The sequence below is a fragment of the Cherax quadricarinatus genome, chromosome 19 (genome assembly GCF_038502225.1).
Source record: "Cherax quadricarinatus isolate ZL_2023a chromosome 19, ASM3850222v1, whole genome shotgun sequence".
NCBI lineage: Eukaryota > Metazoa > Arthropoda > Malacostraca > Decapoda > Parastacidae > Cherax > Cherax quadricarinatus.
The window spans coordinates 40,505,947-40,522,345 of record NC_091310.1 but is presented as its reverse complement, the minus strand read 5'-3'; the positions used below and the strand labels follow the sequence as shown (position 1 = coordinate 40,522,345).

The window sequence follows — 16,399 nt, the reverse complement described above, 5'->3', positions numbered from 1 at the left end:
TCGTTTCATCATTGTCATGTCATCACTGTCGTGTCATCACTGTCGTGACATCATTGTCATTTCATCACTGTCGTGTCATCATTGTCGTGTTGTCACTTTTCTGTTTCACTGGCCAATTGAAATTATGACTGAGAATAATGTTTTCCTTGAGTTTTCTGAATGTAGAGAGAGAGAGAGAGAGAGAGAGAGAGAGAGAGAGAGAGAGAGAGAGAGAGCTGTAGCAGCAGCAGGAGCAGCGTTCAGGTCAACTTCTCTGCCAGTATCATTATTGATAAACGATTCGTCCTTGTCGAGGTGGTGAGCCTCTCTGAGGTCCACCTCTCACTGCTTGTACGAGACCTCACTCTGGAGGCTGAGTCTTGTACCTCTCTTTTAGATGTGTGGCAAGTGCACTGAGTGTTGAGGGTATGTTTGGAGTGCACTGAGTGTTGTGGCATGTTGAGGGTGTGTTTGGAGTGCACTGAGTGTTGTGGCGTGTTGAGGGTGTGTTTGGAGTGCACTGAGTGTTGTGGCGTGTTGAGGGTGTGTTTGGAGTGCACTGAGTGTTGTGGCGTGTTGAGGGTGTGTTTGGAGTGCACTGAGTGTTGTGGCGTGTTGAGGGTGTGTTTGGAGTGCACTGAGTGTTGTGGGTGTGTTGTTAGTGTGCTGTAGGAGTTAGGAGTGGTAATGTACTGTGGTGCGTTGAAAGTGAGTGCGTTGTGAGTGTGATGAGGAAGGGTGCGTGTGTTGAGGATGAGTACACTACGAGTGCATTTTTGTGTTGTGAGTGTCTTAAGGGTGAATACTTTGAGAAATTAAGAATGACAACACACAGCGCTTGAGTCTACTTGGAGTCTACCTGGAGGGTGTTCCGGGGTCAACGCCCCCGCGGCCCAGTCCTTGACCAGGCCTCCCGGTGAATCAGGGCCTGATGAACCAGGCTGTTACTGTTGACCGCACATAGTCCAACGTACGAACCACAACCCGGCTGATCGGGTACTTTAGGTATCTGTCCAGCTCCCTCTTGAAGGCAGCCAGGAGTCTATTGGTAATTCCCCTTATGCCTGATAGAAGGCTGTTGAACAATCTTGGGCCCCAGAGCAAGAATTATCTCCAGGTGACAGAGCACAGTCTGTGTGAATCACCACAACTCAGGATGGCAGACGTCACAGGTAGAGAATGTATACTAAATAACAGAACTTAATCAACCTTAATGCCGGCAATCACAAGGAAATTGATAGGCTGGATATTAAGAATTTTTGAAACAAATGCCAAAAAAAAAGGATGATACTATTTAAGGCACTTGTGGCTCATGGCTTCAACATCGATTTACACTAAAAGTCCTTATTAAAGACTGGTAAATTTGCAGGAACTGGAGAGACAGGTTTCATATTTGCACACTGAAATTATGCCTTACAGACACGTGAGGCTCAGCAGGTGCTGCAAAATACCACAAAGCAACGGGATTCACTTAGGTTCAATCCAAGGAACGGGAAGTTAGGTACAATTCCTTGGAAGAAAATCCCCTCAAAGGCTTGAAGGCACCTTCCTCCCTTGAGAGGTAACCACCAGCACCTTGACAGAACGGGTCTTAGGGGTGAAGATCCTCGGAAATAAACAAGTAAAGGAACGGGTGGGGTTAGAACCCATAGCAAGTGAGTTGTGAAACTCCAGGCCAGTGCATGAGCCACTTGACCAGCTGGCTACATAAAATCACTCGCCATGGTTTCACACCCCATCCGTTCCGTGGTTTGTTTGCAATTGTGTTACTACGATTTCGCGTGTCAGGTAAACAAGGCCTCTCTACTAAGGGCCAATAGGTCTACTACAGTGCTCCTGCCTCCCTCCCTCTCTCCACGTGCCGTTGTCTCTCACTGTCTCCCTGCCTACCGGCCTCCCTCTCTCCCTCCCTCCTTCCCTTCCAGACTCACTACCTCCCCTCCCCCTGTCTAGCAGGTTCCCTCACCTGAAGACAAAGGTCTCGTTGAACTCAGGGTCGAGGTTCCTGCGGTGAACCTTGGTGCAGAACTTCTTCTTGCGGTCAGGCAGGAGGTACACCTTGACGTAGGGATCCGAAGAACCACTCACGTCCTTCACGGGCAGGTCATGGGCCTGCACCACCTGCCGGAGAGACACACACACACGCTCACATATTATATTCACGGGGAAGCGCTAGGCCTATAATGGTATACAGTATGGACAAGTTGATAAATATCAACACTTTGTTAAGTTTGCTACCTTTTTTTCACATCGATTCGCCTACACAGTAGGCTTTTTTAATCGAATATAGGGGTGGCTATAATTGGAGACAGCAGAAGTAGATGAGAAGTAATCACATATTGACCTCTCCTCTCTTTCTGCTGTATCCAGCTGAAGTCTCCTCTATATTTGACTGAAGAAACGTACTGTGCAGGTGAAACATTTCAGAAATAAAGACACAAAAGTATTGCGCATGTGTTTTATTCATCAAAGCTGTCAGGTCATACAGCGCCTGGGGAATGGGAGGTACTCAGATTTAATCTATGGGAAGGGGAGCTTCTGTTAGCTGAATCAACACCCCTTTACCAGCATGAAGGTCACGTTGATACTGGTGAAGGGGTTCCGACCCCTTCCTTTTCTCTAACAAAGGGGAGGGCTGGAAACCCCCGAGGGGATGTAGTCACTTCCAGGGGGATGTAAGCGTCCGGGGAAGGTAGACAGAACTGCTCTGAAGTATAACAGTCCAAGACGTGTTTTACACAAGCTGATAAATACAGTGCATAAGTATGGTGACCAAACACTTGGTGTAGCGCACACATTTATAAATTTCCCTCTGGATAGAACTTCATCAATTCACAAAGGGAACAATAAGACAGGATATTATCTACAGGTGAGTGGTGAATGTGGCATGCAAAGAGTACGTAACCTTTATTCGGCGCACGTACACACCCTCATTTACAGGCTATCTCCCCCAACCAGCGAACCAGGTTGCTAAGAGTTGATGATGGGGCCCCGTCGTTCAACTAGTGACCAGGTTCTAGCCAATAAGAAGATGGTTTTGGCAATCGCAGAGGTTATGTGGGTACCGCTCTCCTGTCTGCCCTTGTCATTCCCATTCTAGAGCTGGTTGAAGCACGGTCTGCTATCTTGTGGCTTCTATTTCTGCCTTGCTTACCGTGGAGTGCACTATACTTATCACTGTACATAGTGTACATATTGCTGTTCTAAATTGGTGAAGGATAATATAAGTCTAAACTTTTTCTGCTGTGTTTATTTTGCTCCCTTTACACCCGGGATAACAGGCCATTTGGAATTCTGGGTTGTAATAGTGAAGCGTAGTAGTAAATGATGGTCCGGTGTCCCCTATACTCGTTGAATTTTCTCTTGCGAGGCGAGTCTGGCGAACGGCTTGGCAATGCTTACTGTTTGGAGGTCTGTATGACTGATGTTTCAAAACATTGCCCTCTAGTCTTGTTCTCTTCCTTCATCAAGAGTTATGTGTGGGTTCATTCCATGAAATGTGCATGTTTCTGCGTATAAGACAGGCATTGTACAGAACGTCAGTTTTACACGCACATTGTTCTACCAGTATAGTGTTACAGCCTCTGCCAGGGAGCTTGTATTCTCTGCTTCCGTGGTGGTGGTGGTGGTAGTGGTGGTGGTGGTGGTGGTGCTGTTGGTGGTGTTGCTGGTGGTGGTGGTGGTGGTGTTGGTGGTGGTGTTGCTGGTGGTGTTGGTGGTGCTGTTGGTGGTGTTGGTGGTGGTGGTGTTGCTGGTGGTGGTGGTGGTGGTGTTGCTGATGGTGGTGGTGGTGGTGGTGTTGGTATTGGTGGTGGTGTTGCTGGTGGTGTTGGTGGTGGTGTTGGTGTTGCTGGTGGTGGTGTTGGTGGTGGTGTTGCTGGTGTTGGTGGTGGTGTTGGTGTTGGTGGTGTTGGTGGTGGTGGTGGTGTTGCTGGTGTTGGTGGTGGTGGTGTTGCTGGTGTTGCTGGTGGTGGTGTTGGTGGTGGTGGTGGTGTTGCTGGTGTTGCTGGTGGTGGTGGTGTTGGTGTTGGTGGTGTTGGTGGTGGTGTTGGTGGTGGTGGTGGTGTTGCTGGTGTTGGTGTTGGTGTTGGTGGTGTTGGTGGTGGTGGTGTTGCTGGTGTTGCTGCTGGTGGTGGTGGTGTTGCTGGTGTTGCTGCTGGTGGTGGTGGTGTTGCTGGTGGTGGTGTTGGTGGTGGTGGTGGTGTTGCTGGTGGTGGTGTTGGTGGTGGTGGTGGTGTTGCTGGTGTTGCTGCTGGTGGTGTTGCTGGTGGTGGTGGTGGTGGTGGTGGTGTTGCTGGTGGTGGTGGTGTTGGTAGTGGCGGCTGCAGTTTGCTTTACTCGGTTCGTGCATGTATAGTTTTAGATATTATAACTGCCTCGCTGGTTTCACTTTGTTAAATACCTCGGGTTATATTGTTGACTACGTTGGCCATGAGGTAAACTGATGCATTGGTTTGTATTACACTATATGTCTATCTTATGTTACGAGGTGTTATGAGGTGGTTTAGGCTGAACAGAGAAACTCACCTTGACCAGCAGACCCTCGATGGAGGGGTCGTACTTGAGGGTGAAGGAGAGACGACCCACAGCTTCGGTGTCGGAGCCTGCCCCACTGCTCTCTACCGACGACTGCCGCACCAGCTCATTGCGGTACAGCTCAGGCTGCGGCAAGTTAAAGATGGGCCGTTTTAGGAAAGTTCTCCGGGACAGAAAAGTAACTTTGTGTAAACAGATAGGAGAGGAGAGAAAGGGAAGGGTAGAGTAAAAAAGTAATGCAAGGGAAAACGAGGGAGAGAGGTTACTGTATGGGTAGGAGGGAGAGAGAGGAAGATATAGATAAGAAATGTGAAAAGTAAGAGATAGGTGACATCATTTGCTTAATAACTCTAAAAAAATTACTCTAAGACGTCACAGACGTCATAAGTGATATACAACACAGCCAAGATGTCGTTGTGGTGTCAAGAAGATTCAGATCAAGTTGTCACTGGTTCACGAGCTCTCTATCAGCGTCAAGGAAATCCCTACTTAGAGTAATGCTCCCACACAGAGAGCAGAGGAAGCCAACACGCACCTTCAAGAGCCCCAGGTCGTCCTTCTTCTCCAGGTTACACACGGAAAACTGGATGCTGTCCAAGTGGAGGCGCTGAGACAGCTGTCGCTGGAAGGAAGCGTGCCGCTGTGGCACCGTTGGCAGAGTTGTCTGCCGTGGCACCTGTAATACACACGGGGTCAGAGCCACTCAGTGCAGCGAGTGATAAGAACACAAGTAAACATACAGATAAATCAATGTACGTCTCTCATTCTTTCTCTCTCTCTCTCTCTCTCTCTCTCTCTCTCTCTCTCTCTCTCTCTCTCTCTCATATATACATACTGCAAGAACTTGAGTGTGGTCTGACCTTCTTGGCATCTTGAGAGATAAGATGTTCCTGGGAGATGGATCGTGAGAGATCAGGTAGAGACGTAGAGATCATGACGGCTGCTTGACCTTGTAGACCCTTGTTACGTCCCCACGACACCAGACCTGATTCCACGTCCTGTGTATGAGAGACGACACTGTCTTAGTGGAGTGGGTAGAGGTGTTAATGATCTCTGAGGGACATTAATAAAGACTAATCTAGGACAACCAAAATTATTTGGGTTGTGTGAGGCGAGGTCTTCCACGAGAGGAGACTAACATCCAGGTACCTACTTAATAAGTAAACAGGAGCAGCTGATGTTAGGAGATATGGTGAAGACATGACACCACTACTATCACCACCCCCACACTCAACCACCACCACTACCACCAGCACCACCACACGCCACTACAACCTTCTACCACCACTACCACTACTACCACCATCAGCTCTAGCAGTCTGGTATTGACTCTGCGTCAACACTCGTCTGAACGAGATGAAAAACTTGTCAGATCATTAGCTGAGACGAAGCTGTGAGAGGTCGAGCCCCAGGCTGTGAGAGGTCGAGCCCCAGGCTGTGAGAGGTCGAGCCCCAGGCTGTGAGAGGTCGAGCCCCAGGCTGTGAGAGGTCGAGCCCCAGGCTGTGAGAGGTCGAGCCCCAGGCTGTGAGAGGTCGAGCCCCAGGCTGTGAGAGGTCGAGCCCCAGGCTGTGAACGGTCAAGCCCCAGGCTATGGGCGGTCGAGTCCTAGATTGTGAGTGGTCAAGTCCCAGGCTGTGAGCGGTCGAGGCCCAGGCTGTGAGCGGTAAAGCCCCAGACTGTGAACGGCCAAGCCCCAGGTTGTGAGCGGTCAAGCCCCAGGCTGTGAGCGGTCAAGCCCCAGGCTGTGAGCGGTCAAGCCCCAGGCTGTGAGCGGTCAAGCCCCAGGCTGTGAACGGCCAAGCCCCAGGCTGTGAACGATCAAGCCCCAGGCTGTGAGCAGTCAAGCCAGCGGTCAAGGACAAACTGTTCAATCCAGAAGATTTACCTCTCTCTCCCTGCCTCACTTGCGCCCAGCATCCCTCCTTCCCTGCCTCACTTCCAGCATCCCTCCTTCCCTGCCTCACTTCCAGCATCCCTCCTTCCCTGCCTCACTTCCAGCATCCCTCCTTCCCTGCCTCACTTCCAGCATCTCTCCTTCCCAGCCTCACTTCCCCCAGCATCCTTCCTTCCCTGCCTCACTTCCTCCCAGCATCCCTCCTTCCCTGCCTCACTTCCTCCCAGCATCTCTCCTTCCCTGCCTCACTTCCTCCCAGCATCTCTCCCTCCCTGCCTCACTTCCTCCCAGCATCTCTCCCTCCCTGCCTCACTTCCGCCCAGCATCCCTCCTTCCCTGCCTCACTTCCTCCCAGCATCTCTCCTTCCCTGCCTCACTTCCTCCCAGCATCTCTCCCTCTGTTGCGGCCCCCTGCCAAACTAGCGGTTGAATAGTTAACCTGCCGGCCGGCAGTACCACTGGGTACGTCATCAAACCCAATGTGGGGACTGCTGAGCCGACTTTAGAAGCAGTAAGTACCTGAACACCTCACGGTACGCATCTAAGCAGTATCTACCAGAACACCTTACGGTAGACATCTACTGGCAGTAGAGTATTCGTCTGACCGTCTTAATATATATATCTACTGGCGTTAGAGGAAGCGCTCACCGCAGCTCATTGAGTCTGTTGGCCTCAGTTACTTGACGGCCGCACTCAGTGAGCTTGCAGCATGGTGTTCTACAAACACTATTTATCAACTGGTCTTGAAGGCGGTAGATAGTACTCGCCAGACCATCTTACGGTGTACTTCTACCGGCCTTGGAGAGTATTTACAGGACAGGTGATGTCTGCGGACTCACCGCCTACGCTGGTCAACTGTGGGCCGGAGTCATCTGATGCTGTTTTAGTGGGACACTACATGAAGAAAAGGTTGGAGTGTGACACTGAACTACGCTGGGATCGTAGTGTGACACTTAAGGAAGTATGACGGAGTATCACACTGAGATATGCTATAGGACCGTAGTGGAACACTGAGAAGAAAAGGGTGTCGTGTGACACTGAAGATGGTCAGGTTGTAGTGTACATTGAATAGTGTCATGTGACTGGCCTCTGAGAAGAAAGACGCTGTGGATGATAGTGTGCGACGCAGAGACAAGGGTGTCAAGAGTGACACAGAGATATTGTGTATGACGCAGAGAAAAGGGTGTTGTGTGACACAGAGAGTAGGAGTGTCGTGTGACAGAAAAAAGGGTGTCTAGTGACACGGTTGAGCAGGAGCGTCATTACACGGAGGAAAGGGTGTCAAGTGACACAGTTGAGCAGGAGCGTCACAACACACCACGGATAAGTGTCGTGTGACACAGAGCGTCATAAGGGTGTCGTGAGACACAGAGCGTCATAAGGGTGTCGTGTGACACAGAGCGTCATAAGGGTGTCGTGTGACACAGAGCGTCACAAGGGTGTCGTGAGACACGAAGAATGCAGTTGATTATTTATTATTGTACAAATGTTACTTCTAATTTATTATTTTAGCATGGATATACATAGTGACACAGTAGTGTCTGAGAAAGTTGTAGCCTGTGTAGGGCCATTAATTATTATTTATTATTTTACAAAGATGCTAATTATAATTTATTATTGTAACATATATATATTATCAGATGTTTATTAGTTTAAATTCCTTTAGACCAAAGATTGTTTTTTATATAATATTAAAGATTAACTTATTTTAACGTGTATTTATGTATCCCGAACTCTTTATTACAAAACGAGGGCACTACCATCTTAAAAAATACTTTTTTTTTGTAATACCTTCCCTGTCTCACTTCCTCCCAGCATCCCTCCTTCCCTGTCTCACTTCCAGCATCTCTCCTTCCCTGTCTCACTTCCTCCCAGCATCTCTCCTTCCCTGTCTCACTTCCTCCCAGCATCCCTCCTTCCCTGCCTCACTACCTCCCAGCATCTCTCCTTCCCTGTCTCACTTCCTCCCAGCATCTCTCCTTCCCTGCCTCACTACCTCCCAGCATCCCTCCTTCCCTGTCTCACTTCCTCCCAGCATCTCTCCTTCCCTGCCTCACTACCTCCCAGCATCTCTCCTTCCCTGTCTCACTACCTCCCAGCATCTCTCCTTCCCTGTCTCACTTCCAGCATCTCTCCTTCCCTGCCTCACTACCTCCCAGCATCTATCCTTCCCTGTCTCACTTCCTCCCAGCATCCCTCCTTCCCTGTCTCACTTCCAGCATTCCTCCTTCCCTGTCTCACTTCCAGCATCTCTCCTTCCCTGTCTCACTACCTCCCAGCATCTCTCCTTCCCTGTCTCACTACCTCCCAGCATCTCTCCTTCCCTGTCTCACTTCCTCCCAGCATCTCTCCTTCCCTGTCTCACTTCCTCCCAGCATCACTCCTTCCCTGCCTCACTACCTACCAGCACCTCTCCTTCCCTGTCTCACTTCCTCCCAGCATCTCTCCTTCCCTGCCTCACTTCCTCCCAGCATCCCTCCTTCCCTGTCTCACTAACGCTCTGAACGGCAAGAAAAACGCAGAAATTAAAGCAGGAAGTTATTGTGTGGTGACCTGGAGAACACACACACACACACACACACACACACACAACAGGCCTAGTGTCTAATCGACATGTGATTAGGACAAAATGGTAACTAACACACACACACCCACTCAGAGGAGGTGTGAGATGTCTAGTGGCTGGAGGTACCAGAAAGGTTAGTACCTCACAGGAGGTGTGAGACGCCAAGTGGCTGGAGGTACCATCAAGGTTAGTGCCTCACGGGAGGTATGAGACGCCAAGTGGCTGGAGGGTACCAGCAAGGTTAGTGCCTCACGGGAGGTATGAGACGCCAAGTGGCTGGAGGTACCAGCAAGGTTAGTGCCTCACGGGAGGTATGAGACGCTAAGTGGCTGGAGGTACCAGTAAGGTTAGTACCTCACAGGAGGTGTGAGACGCCAAGTGGCTGGGGGTATCAGCAAGGTTAGTGCCTCACGGGAGGTATGAGACGCCAAGTGGCTGGAGGTATCGGCAATATTGGTACATCACGGGAGGTGTGAGAGGTCAAGACAGAGAGAACCCTGGGTTTAATCAGAGCTACAGAGAAGCGATATGAATGTGGAGAAGAGCATGGAAAAAATACAGAACACAGAGGACGGCAGAGAATAGGAAGACAAGATCAACAGTAAAGGAATGACTGTGTAGGATTAAGTTGAACGTCAATATCAGAATGACTTAACAACAAAGATTAAATCAGAGCCGAAAATATTTCAGTCACAAAGGAAGATGACTGTTAAAGGTTATGTAACAAGACTGAAGAGAAAGAGAGAAGGAGAGGAGGGATGGATGGAGGGAGGGAAGGATGAAGGAGAGAGAGAGGAGGGATGGATGGAGGGAGGGAAGGATGAAGGAGAGAGAGAGGAGGGATGGATGGAGGGAGGGAAGGATGAAGGAGAGAGAGAGGAGGGATGGATGGAGGGAGGGAAGGATGAAGGAGGGAGAGAGGAGGGATGGAGGGAAGAATATATAAATGTAAAAGTGAAAACACTTTTGTAACACAGTAGAGGGAAGACAAAGACTGAACAACACTTGGTCTTCACTAGATAATTAACTGTTACAGCCAATACTAGGATGAGGAAGCGAAGGAACAGCATCATCGTCATCAACAACAACAACAACACGTCCGTCACACACGATACATCCACACCAGGAAGTGTAAGGTGTGACAGTGAACATAAATAAGTGATTATCTCTCCTTTCTCTCTCTCTCCATCTTCCTCTCTCTCTCTCCCTTCTGTCCCCCCTCCCCCCTACTGACCTCTCCCAGTAGAGCTATAAAGGCCTAATGAGGTTTCTCCTATAGTGGCACCGTGACCTTGATTACCACTCATTGTTGATGCTGTGTTGGTGCTGTGTTGTTGCTGTGCTGTTGCTGTGTTGGTGCTGTGTTGTTGTGTTGGTGCTGTGTTGTTGTGTTGGTGCTGTGTTGTGTTGGTGCTGTGTTGTGTTGGTGTTGTGATGTGTTGGTATTGTGTTGTGTTGGTGTTGTGTTGTGTTGTGTTTTGTTGTGTTGTTCTGGTGTTGTGTTGTGTTGGTGTTGTGTTGTGTTGGTGCTGTGTTGTTGTGTTGGTGCTGTGTTGTTGTGTTGGTGCTGTGTTGTTGTGTTGGTGCTGTGTTGTTGTGTTGGTGCTGTGTTGTTGTGTTGGTGCTGTGTTGTTGTGTTGGTGCTGTGTTGTGCTGTGGTGGTGTGTTGGTGCTGTGTTGGTGTGTTGGTGCTGTGTTGTGCTGTGTTGCTGTGTTGGTGCTGTGTTGGTGTGTTGGTGCTGTGTTGTGTTGGTGCTGTGTTGTTGTGTTGGTGCTGTGTTGTTGTGTTGGTGCTGTGTTGTGTTGGTGCTGTGTTGTGTTGGTGCTGTGTTGTTGTGTTGGTGCTGTGTTGTTGTGTTGGTGCTGTGTTGTTGTGTTGCTGTATTGTTGTGTTGGTGCTGTGTTGTTGTGTTGGTGCTGTGTTGTTGTGTTGCTGTATTGTTGTGTTGGTGCTGTGTTGTTGTGTTGGTGCTGTGTTGTTGTGTTGGTGCTGTGTTGTGTTGGTGCTGTGCTGTTGTGTTGGTGCTGTGCTGTTGTGTTGGTGCTGTGTTGTTGTGTTGCTGTATTGTTGTGTTGGTGCTGTGTTGTTGTGTTGGTGCTGTGTTGTTGTGTTGGTGCTGTGTTGTGTTGGTGCTGTGCTGTTGTGTTGGTGCTGTGCTGTTGTGTTGGTGCTGTGTTGTTGTGTTGCTGTATTGTTGTGTTGGTGCTGTGTTGTTGTGTTGGTGCTGTGTTGTTGTGTTGGTGCTGTGTTGTTGTGTTGGTGCTGTGTTGTGTTGGTGCTGTGTTGTTGTGTTGGTGCTGTGCTGTTGTGTTGGTGCTGTGTTGTTGTGTTGCTGTATTGTTGTGTTGGTGCTGTGTTGTATTGGTGTTGTATTGGTGCTGTATTGTTGTGTTGGAGTTGTGCTGTTGTGTTGGAACTGTGTTGGTGGCGCAGCCAGCAGTTGCTAGGAGGCTAGGTCACACCCCAGCACTTGCTAGGAGGCTAGGTCACACCCCAGCACTTGCTAGGAGGCTAGGTCACACCCCAGCACTTGCTAGGAGGCTAGGTCACACCCCAGCAGCACTTGCCAGGAGGCTAGGTTGGACCTCAGCAGCACTTGATAGGAGGCTAGGTCACAGCCCAGAACTTGCTAGGAGGCTAGGTCACACCCCAGCAGCACTTGCTAGGAGGCTAGGTCACAGCCCAGAACTTGCCAGGAGGCTAGGTTACACATCAGCAGCACTTGCTAGAAGGCTAGGTCACACCCCAGTCCTTGCTAGGATCACTCACCCTGGAGAAGATAGTTCCTGGGGTGGCCCTGACCAGCACCAGGACGACCAGCACCAGGACAGCCACGGCCACCAGACCCAGGACGACGTAACCCATCACCATGCTCGACGACTCTGATGGGGGGGGGATGAGAAACAAATATATTAAAAATTCACACACAAAAAGATTATTTTAGTTTTTTCATTTCCCAGGATTCTCACCTTTTTTTTTTCAAAGATTTAATTTTTTTTAAATTTCAGTTTTTCAATGATATTAAAAAAATAGAGCACACGGTTAATTGTTAATTGTTTTACTGCGTTTCAAGCCTGTCGACTAGACGGGATATTTTATAACTCTGAAACAGAGATTAAAGTTAACTGTTGGTGCATATATCCAAGGATACACGGCAGTGTGTATATACACACATGTATAACTTTTGAGGTGTATGTCCTTTGTTATACAGGGAGATAAGGAGAGAGAGAGAGAGAGAGATATGCAGGAATATCATTGTATTTTAGGTGAAACACAACAGTTGCCTGCATCGTCCCGGACCAGGAGCGTTGAAGGCTCGATCCTCGGTCTGTCAAGAGAGACGAGATTACTACCTACCTGTACTCCGTCAAACACAAGCAAGATGTGTGTCGGTCGCTGCGTGATTTGAGACAGGTATCCCCGTGTTACACAACCCCAGCCCCCTCTACCTTCACGCACGCGATAGCACAGTGTGCGACACAGGGCTGTCATGCAGGTCAATATTATCGTTGAAGACTTGAAGGTCATCAGAGGAAGAAGGTACAAGTTATCGCTTGGAAACTCGCATCCCGATTTCAATTAAAATATGGCAAATCAAGACGTACACAATCCACAGGTAATTCAGACCTTCCACTGAGAAACACCAGGTTTGAAGCCAAGCTGAAGAAATATTATCTAGTTATCTCAGAGAGACCAGTATCCTATAATATGCAAGCACACTTTCTGTCATGTAGTCAGAGATGTGACAGTACCTGTCATGTAACCAGAGATGTGACAGTACCTGTCATGTAGCCAGAGATGTGACAGTACCTCTCATGTAGCCAGAGATGTGACAGTACCTGTCATGTAGCCAAAGATGTGACAGTACCTGTCATGTAGCCAGATGTGACAGTACCTGTCATGTAGCCAGAGATGTGACAGTACCTGTCATGTAGCCAGATGTGACAGTACCTGTTATGTAGCCAGATGTGACAGTACCTGTCATGTAGCCAGAGATGTGACAGTACCTGTCATGTAGCCAGAGATGTGACAGTACCTGTCATGTAGCCAGAGATGTGACAGTACCTGTCATGCAGCCAGAGATGTGACAGTACCTGTCATGTAGCCAGAGATATGACAGTACCTGTCATGTAGCCAGATGTGACAGTACCTGTCATGTAGTCAGAGATGTGAGAGTACCTGTCATGTAACCAGACATGTGACAGTACCTGTCATGTAGCCAGAGATGTGACAGTACCTGTCATGTAGCCAGAGATGTGACAGTACCTGTCATGTAGCCAGAGATGTGACAGTACCTGTCATGTAGCCAGAGATGTGACAGTACCTGTCATGTAGCCAGATGTGACAGTACCTGTCATGTAGCCAGAGATGTGACAGTACCTGTCATGTAGCCAGATGTGACAGTACCTGTCATGTAGCCAGAGATATGACAGTACCTGTCATGTAGCCAGACATGTGACAGTACCTGTCATGTAGCCAGAGATGTGACAGTACCTGTCATGTAGCCAGATGTGACAGTACCTGTCATGTAGCCAGAGATATGACAGTACCTGTCATGTAGCCAGACATGTGACAGTACCCGTCATGTAGCCAGACATGTGATAGTCTCTGTCGTTAACACTTACCAGAATGCAGTAAGACATCACATAACTCGTAAATATTAAAAACCATCTTACAACTAAGAGATTACAATATATTACTACAACAGAGAGATGACAGTTTTCTTCCACGGAACCCTGTCTCCACCAGGAGGCAGAAGTGGCTTTCTTTATTTACCGAGTCGAAATCTGTAGCAATATTCATATAGTAAAATTGACGAACTGAGACATAGGCAGTCCACCAACAAGGTGAAAACTTAGCTTGCTGGAAAATACACAAGGGTAGAATAATTGAAGTCGACCGAAAGAGTCATTCTCCAGGCATGGCACGGATTCCAGTGATTCCAAATTATATTTCTTTTTTTATATAGTTTAGAATATTAACAAACTTGCCTTCACGCAAACTTAAGATGCATCAGTCATTACATATTATAGTCATTCAGGAAAGATACTCAACTTTTTTTTTCAAACGATTTATCAAGAATATAAATTTTGCACTCTTTCTCACCTAAAGCTGTCGTGGTCGAAGTAGGAGGCATCTTCTTTTGAGCGATTAATACCAAACAGCAGAGGCTTTTGCATGTTATTACACCCATTCAAGGAATTTTGGAAAGGCAGTGGGGGCAACAAGGATGGGAGGGGAGGGGGGGTTGCAGCCTCCAAAATAATTATATGAGCCTCCTAAATATTAATAATAATACTAATGCTGCTTCAAAACAATCACCTACCCCCCCCCCTCCTAAGCTTCCTCCAGTGTAGAAATTCTAACTTCTACAAACTTGGGTCTTGGGTCACCTCCACATGACAACAGTTGCAAGAAAAAAACAGACCACGGTATGGGTGGGGTTCGAACCCATGACGAGTGAGTCGTAAAACTCCAGGCCAGTGCGTAAGCCACACTTCCTGGTGATAGTGTGTCAAGTGGTTGGCAGGTCATATATGTATCACTGATGGGGGGGGGGCTTTATGCGACCCCCTGAATATTTTTTCTTTCTTTTTCTTCTTGCAACTTTAGATTTTTATTTCATTCATAATACCATAAGGTATCATCATATGGGTTTAAAATTATGAAATATGATGTACGGTAACCAGGGCAAAATTCTTGCATCTGTTGCACAAAGTCTTAATAACACGATTGCAAACTAACCAGAACGGGTGGGATTCGAATCTATGGCAAGTGAGTCTTAAAATTCCAGGCCAGTGCATAAGCCATTGGACCAGCTGACTACTATAAGATTCATCCAACTAGCTATATTTATACACCATAGGAAGGTTAGCATGAATCTCCCGCCAGCGTGGCGGGAGATTCATCTGTAAAACCTTACATTTGTGGTTACAGTGGTGGCCCATGCTAACCTCTCTATGGTGTATAAATATATACCTAGTTGGATGAATCTTATAGTAGTCAGCTGGTCCAATGGCTTATGCACTGGCCTGGAATTTTAAGACTCACTTGCCATAGATTCGAATCCCACCCGTTCTGGTTTGTTTGCAATCGTGTTATTAAGACTTTGTGCAACAGATGCAAGAATTTTGCCCTGGTTACCGTACATCAGATTTCATAATTTTAAACCCATATGGTGATACCTTATGGTATTATGAATGAAATAAAAATCTAAAGTTGCAAGAAGAAAAAGAAAGAAAAAATATTCAGGGGGTCGCATAAAGCCCCCCCCCCATCAGTGATACATATATGACCTGCCAACCACTTGACACTTACTGATTTCACTACCATCTTACATCAAAATACACCTGCAGCGTAAGTACTCTCACAACTTACTCAAAATACAGTAAGTTTGTGGTCAATATACACTCTTATCTTGCTTCGTAAAAACACATTTCTCGCTTGAAACACTATACTGTCTTGCTAAATTACAATCACATCTTGCTCAACATAGACCTGCAAGCATTGCTCCCTCTAGTAAGAATACAACGTATCAGCTGAGGCAGCTACTCCAGTCACTTTTAATTGGCCTCTAGAGTCCAGCTGAGAGGATCAGCTGCTTTCTGTTTACATTGTGTTGCCTGATGCACGATAATTTGGGTCACTCTTCAAGGGATGAACTTCGAGTAATAAAACAAATCTTCAGATAGTGAGGTATACAAATTTAGAGAGTTTTTTAAATGATAGAAGTCGAAAGGTACATCACTGTGTATTAGAATGAAAGATCTTGTGTAAATGTTTTATATTAGAGGTTAAAATTACACGGCGCCTAGCAAGCTCACAGCTCACTACAATTATTATTATTATTATTATTATAATCAAGGGGGAAGCGCTAAACCCGGAGGATTATACAGCGCCTGGGGGGGAGGGGGATGTGGAAGGCATTCAGGCTTAATTCGGGGAACTGGAGCACAGATCCAATTCCTTAAATCAAGAGCCCCTCACCAACTTCAAGGAACCTTCCTTGAGGGGACAGCTCACTACAAAATTATCGTATTGGCTAAGATAATTGTTATTATTGGTTAGTTGTTAGCTAAGCAATTAATATTAATATGATATTATTGTTAGTAAGAGTATTTGCAGGAGTTGGTTAACTGGGTTGTTAGGTTTAAGACTGAACTAGTCTGCTGAGTCATTAAGATTGCAGTGGACTGTAATCTTAGCGGGCACATAGACGTTAATTTCGCCTTGACACTTATGTGACCCCTGGCACCATCACAATGTGACCCTTGGCACCATCACCATGTGACCCTTGGCACCATCACCATGTGACCCCTGGCACCATCACCATATGACCCCTGGCACCATTACCACGTAACCCTTGGCACTATCACCACGTGACCCATGGCATCATCACTACGTGACCCCTGGAACCATCAC

General features: G+C 47.6%; 1 protein-coding gene across 2 annotated transcripts in view; it reads right to left on the bottom strand.

Moving 5' to 3' along the window:
• LOC138852938 (synaptotagmin-10-like) overlaps window positions 1–16,399 on the bottom strand; it is a 247,339-nt gene that overhangs the window by 80,004 nt on the left and 150,936 nt on the right. The window contains exons 1-6 of one of the 2 annotated variants that reach the window (XM_070086708.1): window positions 15,356–15,651; window positions 11,747–11,859; window positions 5,376–5,513; window positions 5,051–5,191; window positions 4,507–4,641; window positions 1,946–2,100 (exon numbers count right to left, since the gene is read on the bottom strand). In XM_070086708.1, the coding sequence (XP_069942809.1) occupies window positions 1,946–2,100; window positions 4,507–4,641; window positions 5,051–5,191; window positions 5,376–5,513; window positions 11,747–11,848 (671 nt within the window). In that variant the 5' untranslated portion in view covers window positions 11,849–11,859; window positions 15,356–15,651. Of the gene's footprint in view, window positions 1–1,945; window positions 2,101–4,506; window positions 4,642–5,050; window positions 5,192–5,375; window positions 5,514–11,746; window positions 11,860–15,355; window positions 15,652–16,399 lie in introns of those variants that run through there. The other variant, XM_070086707.1, reaches the window with a different exon arrangement.